This window comes from Eleginops maclovinus, chromosome 4 (genome assembly GCF_036324505.1).
Source record: "Eleginops maclovinus isolate JMC-PN-2008 ecotype Puerto Natales chromosome 4, JC_Emac_rtc_rv5, whole genome shotgun sequence".
In the NCBI taxonomy this organism is placed as follows: domain Eukaryota; kingdom Metazoa; phylum Chordata; class Actinopteri; order Perciformes; family Eleginopidae; genus Eleginops; species Eleginops maclovinus.
In genome coordinates, this window is record NC_086352.1 from 20605962 (window position 1) to 20620249 (window position 14288).

A 14288-nucleotide genomic window follows, 5' to 3' on the forward strand; every position below is an offset into this window, starting at 1 on the left:
GGCTGCCAAAAGACCATTCATAACCCAAGGAGAGAAGGTAAATATACTGACAGGTTTTTTATATTCTCAGTGAAACATTGAAACTTGTTTTATAGCTTAAGTAAGATGTGTCATTCAACAATTGCAGGCATTCTTATATATTTAACTTAATTCAAGCCATTAAAGACACCAGATGTGTAGATGTAATGTGGATAGTTGTTATAAAAGACACTCAATTAAGGCTAAGTGTTTACAAGGTTTGTATTTACAAGTAAGTACCAGTGGAGGGCGCTGTACACTCACATACCATCCACTGTGCAGCATCATGACCAGTCACATTACAGCCTGTAGACATTAAACACACCAAAAACTCACTTTAACCACCATTTTCATTATTATTATTATAACACATAATATAAATAGTATAGCACAGCCCGTAGACTGGATCCTGTTTTAAAAGCTGTACTCAACTTATGTAAGACAGATAATTTAATAATTTATCAATGAGGTGAATACAGGAAGCTGATTGGTCTGTCTCGCTCCCTCTCTCTCTCTTGCTCTCCCCCTCTGTGTCTCTCACTATCAGACATCAGGAAAAGTTGAACTCGCCTGTGCTCAGAGTCAGCTGTAAACATTTATATGAAGTCGTACCTATTTATCATACAGATGTTAAAATTATAAGAAGTGTGTTTTTTGTGCAGTATGAAGAATCTGTTTTGATTCAACCCCACCTTGACCAAAACAGAGGGTCTCCTCAGCTGTCTCTTCTGCTTTTTATTCATTTTTACGGACACTTCATCAGGATTGAGTCAAAATGCAGCAACCTGAACCCCAGCAGACAGCTCAGCAGACAACAGAAATACTGGATCCAGCAGGTAGAAACACATCTTCTAACCTGAAACTCAGTTACAGTGTCATCTTGTGTCAACACTATTTATGTTCTTTAATTCAACGCATATGTTTGTTATATGTCTACAAAACAACAACACAGGCTGAATACATTTAATTGGCTCATTAGTTGTGTTAGAAATACGTTTAATGCTTCTTCTCGGATCAGACACTCATACTGTACTTGAATTTATCATTGAGTTGACTTTTTACTCCACTTCATTTATTTGACAATCTTTTTATATATAAAAAAAATGTAATACAGTAAAAGATGCAGTAGTAACGCTTTTCTGTAGTATATAAACTATCTCAAATTGTTTTCATGTTGACAGATTACAACATTATGATGCTCTTACATGTTATATTTATAGAGAGGAACCATTCTGCATTATCTTTACTTTTACCTTTAATAGTTTAAGTATAGATTTTGCTACTAATGGTCTACTACTGTATTTTAACTTAAGTAATTTTGAATTCAGGACTTTTCCCTATAATGGAGTACAGATGGAGTAATGAGATATATTTAACCCATGTTGTTGTTTCTTGTTGAGTATTTCTACCACTGATTACTGATTACCACATAGTTCCTGCAAATATGAAACATTACTGGTGCCACAAAATAAAATAAAGCCCCCACAAAAAATCATGCAAACCTTAATTATAAAAAGCAATGATAAGAATATTATGATGTAAATCAGACCACACAACAGCATATAAAGAAGGTTCAACACAACCAGCTATGAGTACTTTTACTTCTGACACTTTTAGTATATTTTTCAAAATGACTTAAATAGGATTTTGAACGAAGACCTGAATATTTCTTTAACCACTTGTCGAAAAACGTCATCAACAGAGGAGTATAGGGAAATCATTTCAATATGTGCATGATGTCGTGAGCAAAAGGAGGTTTGCATTTTACAATCAGAATATGGTTGAGAAAGGCATGTTTTTAGAGAGCTCTTCTGTTGTCCATCCCCAGTTCACTACCTGCGTCGGAGGAAGACGGCCCTGTGGGTGACGGTGTCTCTGCTGGCTCTGGCTCTGGTGGTGCTGACTGTGGGTCTGGTCTCTGCCACGCGCACCGATAACGTGCCTGTGGCTGGATATTACTCCGGCATCACCGTGAGTCTTTTCACCTTCACGATCTCTAAATTGTCCTGACACTGTAAATGCATTCATGTCTAAAACCTTGTAAAAGCGGTATGATTTTGAGATAAGGTGCTGTCCTTTTTGTAAACGTTGTTTATTAGTTTAACATTGAACTGAGTTTTGGAACAAACCCTGCTCCCGCTCCCCCTACCTTACTTTCCTAGACCCTTCCTTATAAAAACAATAACAAATCATTACAACAACTGATTAATCACAAAAAAATGAACAGATGACATCAAGCCAAACACACACACATACACACAACAACATAGCCCATGCTAAATAAATATACAAACAACAAAACATTATAAAGCCTTGACTCTTGTACTCGCAATGCCAGCTGTGTCTCAATCGTGATATTTTAAAAGAAATAAATAATGTAATTTTAAGATTGTTGCTTTATGTTAGGGGATGCGTTGTCTTTTTAATCGTGTAGATGTCCCTCTCTCTTTGCATCTCCAGCTGAGTTTTGGAGCGTTTTTGGGCATTGTTGGCATTCACCTGGTTGAAAACCGCCGTCCTATGGTGAGTCTGTTCCTCTGTCTCTCATGTCACTTTTGCAACACATTTAAAATCAAACTATTATTAGGACTGCATTCATTGCATCCGTTTGACACATTCATATTCTTAGAACCCTTAACTATACAATGTTCAATTCAGACTTCAGAAAATGGCTTATTGTTCGATGCACGGTTGGTATTATATTTATTAGCAATTCTTATTACATTTCTATTTCCTTTAAAGACAGCTGGCCGCTTTGAAAGAAAAGCATGGATGACAAAAGAGGTCTACATTTGTTACATCTCACTATTTGCAGAGCAGTAATGTTCTTACCTTGACTCTTCTCTGCTCAGCACCAAACAACTGCTACTAGCTGGTGAAAAAAAGTGGAGCATTTAGCAGCTTAAATTGAATTAGTACCGTCCAAACAGAGAAATGTTTGCTAAAAGCTTGTGTAGCTGCACCAAAGTGGCCAAAAACTGATTCAGAAGATCGTTAATGAGTGAATTCAATGTGATTGTTTACAATGACAGCTGGAGTTGTGTATAGCTTTCTGGTTTTGCTCTCAAGGTGACTTGTGTCAGCTTTTTTGGCTTCATGACATTCATCTTCTAAAAATGAGGCATTGTTCCTGGAACACAGGACATATATACACAATAAATTAGGGATAATGTTACAGACTTTATGAATTCACTAAATTGTTTAACGGGAAATTGCTCTATTATGAGCAAGAAGCAAATCCGATTACTCGATGGCGGCCATAATGTGTTCTTGTTCCTTGTGCCCGGTTCAGAGGATGTGACTGGATTTGTGGACGGGGGAAGTGGATGTGATTGGCTCTGCACTTCTATGACAAGTGGGCAAATTGCATTAGTATTGGTCTGTTCTGACAGGGCTGCTTTATTTCAGATGGGGACACAGAGTACAGACACTTACTGTATAGGTTAACCAAAGACCTGGCCCCAAGGATTATTGACTCTTTGAAAATCCTACATTTTCTTAAATAACTAAAACCGAATTAAAAAACAAACAAAATCTGCATAAACAGACTTCCAACTGGCAATAGTCAAGAGGTCGACAAATGCAAATGATTGTTTAGAGCCAGCGGAAACCGGTACCTGGAACTGTTCCTCTGTGTCATTAAAGTATAGTCAGTATCACATTCGCAGGACATGAAACCCAGCATGAGACTCACCGATTTCCTGAGAGGGCTGAAGAGGACACCAGTGATACAGAAACTTTAGCAGATTGCGAGTCCTTGTTAGCCACCTCTGAATTATTATGTGGTACACATCTAATTGTGTTAAAAAAAGGAGTTGAGACTAGAGTGCAATATGGAAGTTTCTTGATGATTCATGTCTCATTTGATCCTCAGTAGGAATAATTAATTTGTCATTTTACAAAACCAATTAGCAATCATCATATACTAAACACTATTTAAATGTTGATGAAAATGAGGCAGGGAAAAAGAAAAAGAAACCAAAGATTCAGTTCAAGTTTGAGGAAATAACAAAGTGTTTACCAGGAAAATACTCTAAGAGAAGCTTAAAGAAGAATTTGTAAGGTGTACTAAGTCCTTCCATAAAAGGTGCAACAAAGCTAACAGGAGACTCAGGAAGATGTCTATCAATGTTCTAAAAAGAGGTCTAATCAGCCGGATTAACTCTAACACCTCTGTGGGTGTAAATGGCTTTTAAACTCAATGCCTCCCCCCTCAGAATTGTATAGTTTATTTTTTCAGTGTATTTAACTGAATGTTGTTTCAACATGACCAGGACTTTGAGGATGGGGATTGATAATTTGCTATTCCATTGACCTTATAGTAGTCCAAGTGAAAGCTAACATTAGCAGCTCTGTTCTGCTCCATTGGTTTTGATCTAGTTTAACCTTTAGACTACACTTACAGTAGGACTAGTTACTTTAACCAAACTTTTAACATAGTTCAGCAAATACAATTTCCATAAAGGTTATTTTGCCAACTTGAATACTGTTACACAGAATACAAAGCAATCTAAACTGATCTCTGTCTGCGCTTATAAGCTAAGCAGCAAATGAAATAGTAAAAGTAAATCTGCCTCTGTTACTATTGTAGACATTAGTATTAGCATTATACCGTGTGAGAATGGAAAGTGTAGCATCAGTAAGGGGGACTAAACTGGTCAATGAAATATATTAAGCCGAGAAATATTAAACATTAGCTAAAATATAGATTTTAAGATTGATGAAGCCTTGAAATTCAGAAACAACTATTGATTATTATCACCTCTGGGCACTGCTCAATGAATTAAAGCAAACAAAAGGAAAGAAATGTGAACTCTCTTCTAAAGAATGCCATTTTCAAGACACTTTTCATGCGTATAACAACACGGAGAAAGAAAATGATAGAACCCGCAACCATGACTGGTATATCAGCGTGAGTTGTGAATTTTTCATGTGGCGTGCAGGGTGTCGTTGTCTTACGTTTCGCTACAGTGAACCGAATCTACTCGTCCTGCACAGATACACTCCTCAGAGATGTTTACACCTGTGGAGAGGCAGTGTCTGTGTGCATACAGCTGACCTAGCTCAGAATAAAGCATCAATATGACAGGTTTAATGTTTAGGAATATTTTCTGCCGGCTCTCACTCCTTCTTGCCGTTGTTTCATTTCTTGTACTGGGAGCTGTGGTTGTAAATGTGAGAGGGGAAGACATTTACTACCAGCTGTTTCTGTCTGCCTCTCCGGCATCGCTCCCAGGTCTGTGCTTTAAACTTTAATGGTGAGATCGTTGGTATACGGTGTCTCCTATGAGGCACATGTGGCACAACGTTCCTCTCACACAGGTGTCTTCTTCCCATCCTGTGTCCGAGGCTCAGCGCTGTAACACGAGAGCAGGCTGGCAGAGCGAGGCTGCTCATTAAAGAAGAACTAACCACCCTGCCATTAATGCCCCGACATCTGAGAGCTCTTCTTTTACTTCCCGCATCTCACAGGCCTTCTCTCCCCTGACATCACAAAGCGGCAGATGGAGGGTTTGATGTTGTTTAAACTGTAAACACTCAGAAGGGTGACAACTTTAAATACTGCAGCCAGACAGAGATTACAGAAATGAACAACTTTAAATCTGTGCCTTCTGTTGAAATGGACTACATCAGGTTAAAATGTATTGGTTAAACACCTTTGATACAGTCTAAAGTGCTCTACAGGTGACCAACGGAAAACAAAGATAAACTAGTGCACAGTAAACAACTAAATAACAAATAGTACAATTGTCAAATATCTACAATATTGTTTAGTGGATCTTGGTTTTTTTTTATTTTTTAGGATAAATGCTTGTTTGTGTTTTAAGGTAAATGGGAAAAAAATGACATAAACAGCCAAAATGTGTGGTTTGTGGTCAAAACTAAGCTAAAGATTCAGTCATTGAGTAATATACATACAGTAGACAATGACAATGTATTTTTAACTGAGTGAGAAAAGAAAACATTAAGACATATTTCACCTTTAATGTTCCAGCACATGAATCAGTATTTAAAAATAGTCTAGTTGTCACTATTTGCTTAGAGGGAATCTCTAGATTTGAATGTAATGTGAAACTGTGCTCACATCACATAGTATATTCCCATAGACCCCTCCTCTTAATGAAGGTGAGGTGTGTTGCAGTTTAAACACATGAGACATTTGTCATTTTGTCTCGTGTTGTCCTCCACCATGTTTAAAAGGATGCTAGAGATCCTTTCAGTAAACTCTCCTCTATTCTGCTTCTCCTAAAACAGGCCATGTCTAAACACTGATAGATATATTTTATGACTAAATGCTTCATGTAGCTCATGTTCTTTGTTCTATAGTCACTGCCTGTGTCTCACAGACGTCCTCTTGATCACCTTCAGGGAGCAGAACAGCCTAACCTTTGAAGGGCCGTATTTTACCCAACAAGTTTCTTATTACCATGGTGTCCAGCTGAGGTGTGATTGGTCACTGGACCACTGAACAGGGAAGAAGACCTTGCAGCGGTCAGCGACTTTAGTTACATTACCTGATAGATATCTTAACTGAAGTCATAAAACTCCTCTTGCCTCTTCATCACTGATAGATCTCCTTCTCTAAAACTAAAACATCTTTGTCTTATTGGTATTTCGCTCTGTTTTTCTGTTCTTAAAGTGGCTTTACTGGACATTTTTATAACAACGCATCAATAAAATCATCTAAATCTGCAGCTATTAGCTTATTAACAAATCTCAGCGCATTACTTTTCTGTTTGTCCCACAATTTGACTGTTTTGGCTCACTCTCACAGCTCTCATAGCCTTGTTTTCAGCATTGGTACAGCAGGTCGCTGTTTTAGATAACAAAATCATACTGAAATCCACACCTTCTCAGCACCAAGCAGCAGACAGACACAGATACTAGCTGCTCGACAAAGTGGAGCATTTAGCAACTAAAGATATATTTCCATTACGAGTATGTAGAAAACAGAGCTTAAAAAATAGTTAATATTGGACTGAGACTCATCTGGTGGACGCAAACACAAGTGTAATTAATTTCTAATATGGCGCCATAACCTCTCAATTTGTAAATAAGCAACTGTTTGCTAACAATTTTGCAATATTAAAGGTTAAGATATGTCTGTTATAAATGTAAGTTTAAATAAAACTGTATTCATCCTGAGGGAGATTAATTTAAGACAATTAAAAGTACTTATTCTTTAAATCTGACTGATCTAAAATTACAGAAGACAGACACTAAGTATTAAAGTACCACAAAGTAGCGTTTAACTGTTGTAATTATATTGTTTTTTTATTTTGGAATATAAAGACAGATACATTGGAAATAACCAAACAAGATACGCTGTAAATACACCACAGCTGAGACAATTTTTCAGTACTTGAGGAAATGTAAAATGTTACTTCACACGCTTCCTCTTAAACATTTCCTCAATGAAAGACTCCCGAGAGCAGTCAACCCTCTACAGTGTGGCTGTGAGTGTTCATCATTCACAGTTTTAGATTTTTCTCTCTGCTTCAGTTGTGTCAGGGGAGATTCTGGGTTTGGACGGCAGTGTGTGTGTCGAGGTGTTTTATGTGCTGGCAGCTGGTGCTAGGGTAATGTGAAGTAATGCAGTTGTCAGGCTCTATTGTCTCTGCTGCTGGCCTCATCTCTCCCTCGCAGCCCATAAAAGCAGAGTCATTTAAACCGCTAATGAAGTGGAGAGTCTGGGCCAGGGGCAGATAAAACCCACCCTGAGAAAAGCTTATATCCTCAACCTGGCTCTTATTTCACTTTGTTCAGGGAAATTCATTTTTAATACCCGTTTCACCACGCCTTGTGTTTTCCTGCTATGTATTGCGAGACACTTGATGATTAAACAGTAAGAAAAATGTTGGAAAATGTAGGGCTTCTGATCGATTAAATCATCTGATTATCACCTTCTCTTCACGACCATCAGCTGTTAAATGTTTTAAACAATCCCACCAGGAAATGTCTTCTGGAGGAAAAGGATTTTTTGAAAACTTATAAGAAAAACTGTAGACTTTAAATGAGAAGTGTCATTTCAGGAAAAGCCTCCAATTAATCAAAACGGCAAACATGTCATTGCAGGATTGTTACGTAAACTGTACATTATAAAAAACTAAAATTGTTTTGGAGCCAACTGCTGTATCTCATATCCCACCTTAGAAAGAAATAAGGACAGAAAGGGTATGTTTAATCTCCTGCCTTAGTGCAGCAGGTTGCATCCTGAAGGAGTGATTGAACAGACATCTGACCATGCTCAGTGATAGAGTTCATGATCAGACATCTGTGATCAGCCAGCTGTGTGTGTGTGTGTGTGTGTGTGTGTGTGTGTGTGTGTGTGTGTGTGTGTGTGTGTGTGTGTGTGTGTGTGTGTGTGTGTGTGTGTGTGTGTGAGAGAGAGAGAACTTTAGCAAAATTGCTGTTTCTTACAGTAATAGCTACATGGAATCACAGGTGTGTGTCACAGATTTGAGGCTGTTGATCAGTGATCAGATTGTGTGTGTGTGTGTGTGTGTGTGTGTGTGTGTGTGTGTGTGTGTGTGTGTGTGTGTGTGTGTGTGTGTGTGTGTGTGTGTGTGTGTGTGTGTGTGTGTGTGTCAGATTGGGAGAATTAAATTGACCTTGCTGGTACAAAAGGCCATCTCTCTGTCCTGTACGTCGCCTCTGTGATCATAAATTACCCACAAAGCACCTCTACTTTGGCAGAGCAAGACGCCGTACATTTCTTTTATCGTCCTGAAGCCCAGACGCTGCAGACGACCAATCAGGACACACACATGTAGAAAGCTTACATCAGGGAAAGACACTGAAGAAAAGGAAATTAAACTGTGAGAAGAAAAAGTTATACATGCAGAAAGGATATATAGTATTATTTATACTTATATAATTGTTTTATTATTCACTCTATTTTTACCGCTGATCTCTGTGAACACTAGGCTACTTTCATGGCTATTTACTTTGAAGTAAAGAACAATTAAAAATATTTTTTATATTTTTATAAATGATAGATGTTTGTTGTTTCAACTTGGGATTCCCAACTTATTTATGGACCTATTTTCCTTGTTTTCACATTAACCTAGTCATATTGTTTGTTCATTATGAATGCTCATTCTTTTACTTTGAAATATGCGAGTGTTTCTTTCCATTCCATATAGTTATGTATTCAACACAACCAAAATCTGATAATGTCACACATGTATACTGACTCGTGATGAAACTGACGTAAGTTTTCAGTCTTTGTTCCAAAAAACTCCTCCTGATGTCCCTCTCTTCATATCTTATAGCTGGTGGCAGCGATCATATTCATCAGTATCGGAGTGGTCGCCTCTTTCTTCTGTGCCATTGTGGACGGGATCATCGCGTCAGAGTTCATTGTAAGTAAAAGATTCATTTAGCTGCCTGAACCGAAAAGAAAGAAATACAACAAACACATACACATGCCCAATCAACACATCCTAAAATGAACAGAGAGAAACACATGCTGAAACCGGTACACGCACAACAGGGAGATCCAGAGTTTTGCCGACACATGAGAGAGATCTGTCAGTACCAACACGACACCGGACTGAACTCAGGATTACCCAGAGAGCAGCCAGGGAAATATTCAGTATAACAGGGCTGATTAAATGTATCCAAGTCAGCAACATTTATCTCAGTCACCGAGAACCCTGAATAAAGTTTAAAAAAAGTGAATTCTCATCCTCTCATTTGTCCCACTGCAAACATGTTACATAATATCTGCATTTAATTATTTCTATTCATATGAGGAGGTTTCAGTTACTCCCGAACATTTTATCGTTCAGTACAACATAATTTGTTTCCCCCATGGCATCAGACAGGAGACGATTTCAAACTGCCTACATCTTAAATAACTCCTAAACTTAATGAATGTTCTTAAAATGTTGAAATTTTATGGGAATACACGAGAATGCAGAGAGGTCAAATAAGCTCCCTACTAGATATCTTAGATTGCTCTCGGTGTTTGGACCTGAACACCTCAGTTTATCATATCAACACCCAGCATTTGAATGAGCATCTTAATGACTGTGGACCAGAGCATTGAAAAAGCTGGCATAGTCACTGATATTGATCAACAGTGCTATCAAAACCACTGCAGATATTTTATTTTTTGCTCATGGGACAGTAAAAGTCATATTTATTGCACCTTCAAGGTTTGGACAATGAAAAAAAGATTATATTACCGTTCATATTATACAAAGCCAGTGAGGTTTAGTGCTGTAGTACTGTGGTTGGGTGCTGCTGAGGGCTCCGAGCCGCCAGATGTTGTAAACCCTCAGTGCTGCAGTCACACAGAAACTACACAAGGATGGAAAGAATAACACAAACCAGGGTTCTGGCAGAGTGCTTCATTGAAACCTTTAAGTCACAGTGTGTGTTCTACAGTTGATATTGGCGTCTAATCTTGTTTTTGTCTTTTCTCTCTTTTTAATATATCTAACAAACAGGACACAAGACCCTTGCAGGAGGACATGTGTGACTTTTATGCCAGTGGAGCAGGTTACGCCTACGACAGCTACTATACTGAGGTGATTTATACACTGTATACATACTCATTTTATCACGTGCCATTGTCTGGTGTGTACAAACATACCAAGATATCTCCCAGTTAAATTAACAATCTAAGTACCTATCCTTATCTAGCCGGCTGTGTGTTTTCATTATTCCTCACACACACTGCTTTATCTTCAAAGATGCTTTAAATGCATTTTAAGCTGACATTATTCCGCAGCCTTTTGATTCTCACCAAAATCATTAACAAAGTGAGTAGTGGCATCTAGTGGTCTAATAAGGTTACTGCACTGAAGTCAGACATCAAATTAAAAGTTCTGAAAATAGTTTAAACATACGTTGAGTAAAACGTTTCTTACAAATGATTAACGCATAAATCCTCTGACGCTGCAGGTGACGTGTCGTTCCTTTGACAAAGCGTGCAAACTGAAGCTGAGGAGCAACACATGCTACTGCTGCTACCTTTACAACTGTGCCAGGTGAGACACACCTGCTGCATCTGCGTGTGCTCGTGTGTGTGTGTGTGTGTGTGTGTGTGTGTGTGTGTGTGTGTGCACACTTATCCACTTTGCACAGGAACAAGTACAAACTGACTGATTCTGACAGGGTGTCCTCCACAGTGTACATGTTTGACACTTTTTAATACTCGTGGTTATACAGAAGAGAGCAGTTAAAACAAAACCCCAGATTTCACTGCTGACTGCATTTACAGGCGCCACTGTTTGATAATCAGTCTTAGAGTATGTAATTGTGACACTTTTTTGGGGCATTAAGGATGTTCCTATTCTGCAGCCAACCAGATATTGAGTTTTCCATGAGCTCTTCAACACACCAAAAAGGTCTAGCTTGTCTAAACGAGTCCCTGCCTTATTAGCTAGAATGCTGCCTGGAAGTTTAAATGAAATGGGAAAATGCGATGGACATTGCGAGGAATTCTCAAAAGGCAAAATGTCTGCTGTGGAAAAACACCTCTGCATATTAAAAACACCTGCTTGGTGATCCATAACAAAAACATCCTCTTCTCTCTGCCTCTTGCAGCACGGAGTTCCACAACCAGTACTACGAGTTCACCGGGGTCAGCAGCTGCTGGGATGTGATCCACCTGCAGCGCCTGCTCTGGGCCACCGTGGTGCTAAACATCATCTGCCTGTTCCTGGGCATCATCACCGCCGCCGTGCTCGGAGCGTACAAGGACATGGTAAGCAGGAGAGTAAAAAAATAGTACTATTCAAAGTAAGGGGCTAAGAAAATGATTAGAAAGAACATCTGATGCACAAAAGTGATTATTTATACTGGAATGGTTTAACTTTTGACTCTTACTTTACCAATGCTTGTTTTTTTAAATACTGTTATGTGAGTTAAGTGTGCAGGTATCTATTTGAGTCGCTACTTCCCTCACTACCATTTCATTATGCAGTTTTACCGCTATGATGTTTCAGAGACATGAAAATCTCTGATCTGATTTAATTTATTTAATGGTCCTGGTGTTAGGATTGATGTCCTTACAGAACATTGAGTAGCAATCATAGTTCATTACTTCCTTTATAATGTGTGCATTTCATGAGTAACTGGTGCACACTCACTCACGTTTGCCTTTGAGCTTCATTTGATAATTTGCCATCTCATCCAAATCATTTTTACTGTTTCCTGCAGCAGAAGCCTACTCCTCAGATGGCTCCCAGCCCCGCACCACCCCCCCACATCCTGTACAACCCAACGCAGCACATGCTGACCTACGCTGGCTACTGCCCATCAGGACAAACTCTACCCACTTACCCCAACTATCCAATACCCATGCAGGTAGGAGCCCAAAACAAGATTTAACAATTGTTATGCCCTTTTTTTTTTAAACAGAAGGTATAACATGGATTTGATTTCAATTAAATAAAGCTGCTTCAGTTTAACGGGTTCTTGCATGCAGCCTCAGTGTCATTGGGACATGTTAATACTGAGCCATTGTTGATGTTATTATTGCTTTTGACAAGTCAACATTTCTGCTGTAAAAATGCAGGCGTACATTTTTTACACAAACTGTAGTTTTAAACAATCGCTTCAAATCAGCAGATACAATGTCATTTAATAATATCATGGTTATTTTGTTTGAAATTAAAGTCACAGATTTATGGATACATTGCATTTCTGTGTCTGCTATTAAATAAATGAAACTACACAAAGAATAAAAGCCACACCTCACATTAAAGTGAACTAGGGTATTTTTGGCTCTAATTCCACATAGCGATGCAGGCTACCATTCCCTATCTTCCCCTGTCCCACAGCATAACAGCAGCTATCAGCCCCCTGCCACTCCTCAGATAATCCCTGAGGGGGGGCATGCCTCCAATCCTTGCCCATCTGAGGAGAACCAGAGCCAGCCACCCTCTCAGACCCCAAACCAGCCCCAGCCTCAGGGAGCCACCCAGGAACCAGGGGGCTACATGCTGACACCCAACGCTCCGGCCCTCTATGGCTCCGCCTACAACCCCTTTGAAAAACCTCCACCTTATGCTTGCTGAGCCCCTAGCCAAACACCTAGGGCATGTTGAAGAAGAAATATGTAGACCTTGTCGGACTGAAAGTAGCACAAGACATTTGAGAGATGACCTTGGAGAGCAGACAGTGGGCTTCACTCTGTACTGATACATGCTATGTTTTCCATGTTTGCACTGAGGAGATACAGATGTATAGCTATGAAGTGTGAATATACAGACATGATACATACAGTATTTCATGTGTTTTAAGGGAACTCTTGGGAAATAAACAAATTTGCTTTCTTGAAGAGAGTAATAAGATTGGTACACATTTTTATCTCTAGCTAAAAGGAATCTATGGCTACAATATCAAACGGTGCAAATGTTGGGAAACAGTTTGTCTGGATATAATGGAACAAAATCGACCAAACAGCACCTCTTAACCTCACCAACTATTACTCATATTAGTTTCATCTTTACAAAAACATTATTGTAAATTGGTGATGTGATTATTTTGGGGCAGTCGTTGAAATTAAATAAGCATATTTCCCAAAATGTCACTCTTCTTTAAGTTTAGAGCTGGCCCTCCCATGCTAACCTGTTTCATAAATAATAATTGTATCGTGGTACACTTGAATGCGATCTGATCTTGATAACTTGTGTAGATTGGACAAAAGGTCTTATTGTGTATCGTCTCACTAAACTACTGTATTAGTAATTCAAAGGGCTTTCTTGAAACGTGAACTGGAGTGTAAATGTTGACACTGATGTTGCTGTTATTTATGTTTGTGTGAATTGTGTAATGTGCACTTTAAAGTCAGTATAATGTATTTATCATTGATTATGCATGATGTTAAACTGCTGTGGGATGGGATTGTGTAGCTGCTATAAATACATAATGTATTAAAGAGGTACCTTTAAGAAATATGTATTCACTGATGCATAATAAATGTGTAGTAAGGGCATCATTGAAATCTCTCATATAAAGTTAGTGTTACACAGTTTGGGAAGTATGATTATTAGTTTGCTTTCCAAGAGTTAAATAAGACGTTAAAGTGAATAATTGTAACTATTCATTTTAACTGTCACATTTTTAAGAATTATCAGCACTACTTTTAATAGCAAAACCAGATGTTGTAATTCACCGTAAAGAGACTATATATGTAAATCAAACTATTCTTCCTCAAATAAAGTTTAAACCTTTGTTCGCATTAAATAAACATGTTTCAATTGTTTGTTTTTGTTTAAAAACCACATTGCAAACGTTTTTTTGAAAATACA

The 14288-nt window shown here is 38.4% G+C and overlaps 1 protein-coding gene across 1 annotated transcript; it reads left to right on the forward strand.

Moving 5' to 3' along the window:
• The first annotated feature begins 588 nt into the window (after positions 1-588).
• On the forward strand, positions 589-14253 carry LOC134863023 (transmembrane protein 255B). Its single transcript, XM_063881242.1, has 9 exons — positions 589-854; positions 1847-1989; positions 2479-2541; positions 9294-9383; positions 10476-10556; positions 10933-11018; positions 11578-11737; positions 12193-12339; positions 12816-14253. The coding sequence occupies exons 1-9, from the start codon at positions 794-796 to the stop codon at positions 13050-13052; spliced, it is 1068 nt and encodes a 355-aa protein (XP_063737312.1). The 5' UTR covers positions 589-793; the 3' UTR covers positions 13053-14253.
• The last annotated feature ends 35 nt before the right edge of the window (positions 14254-14288 follow it).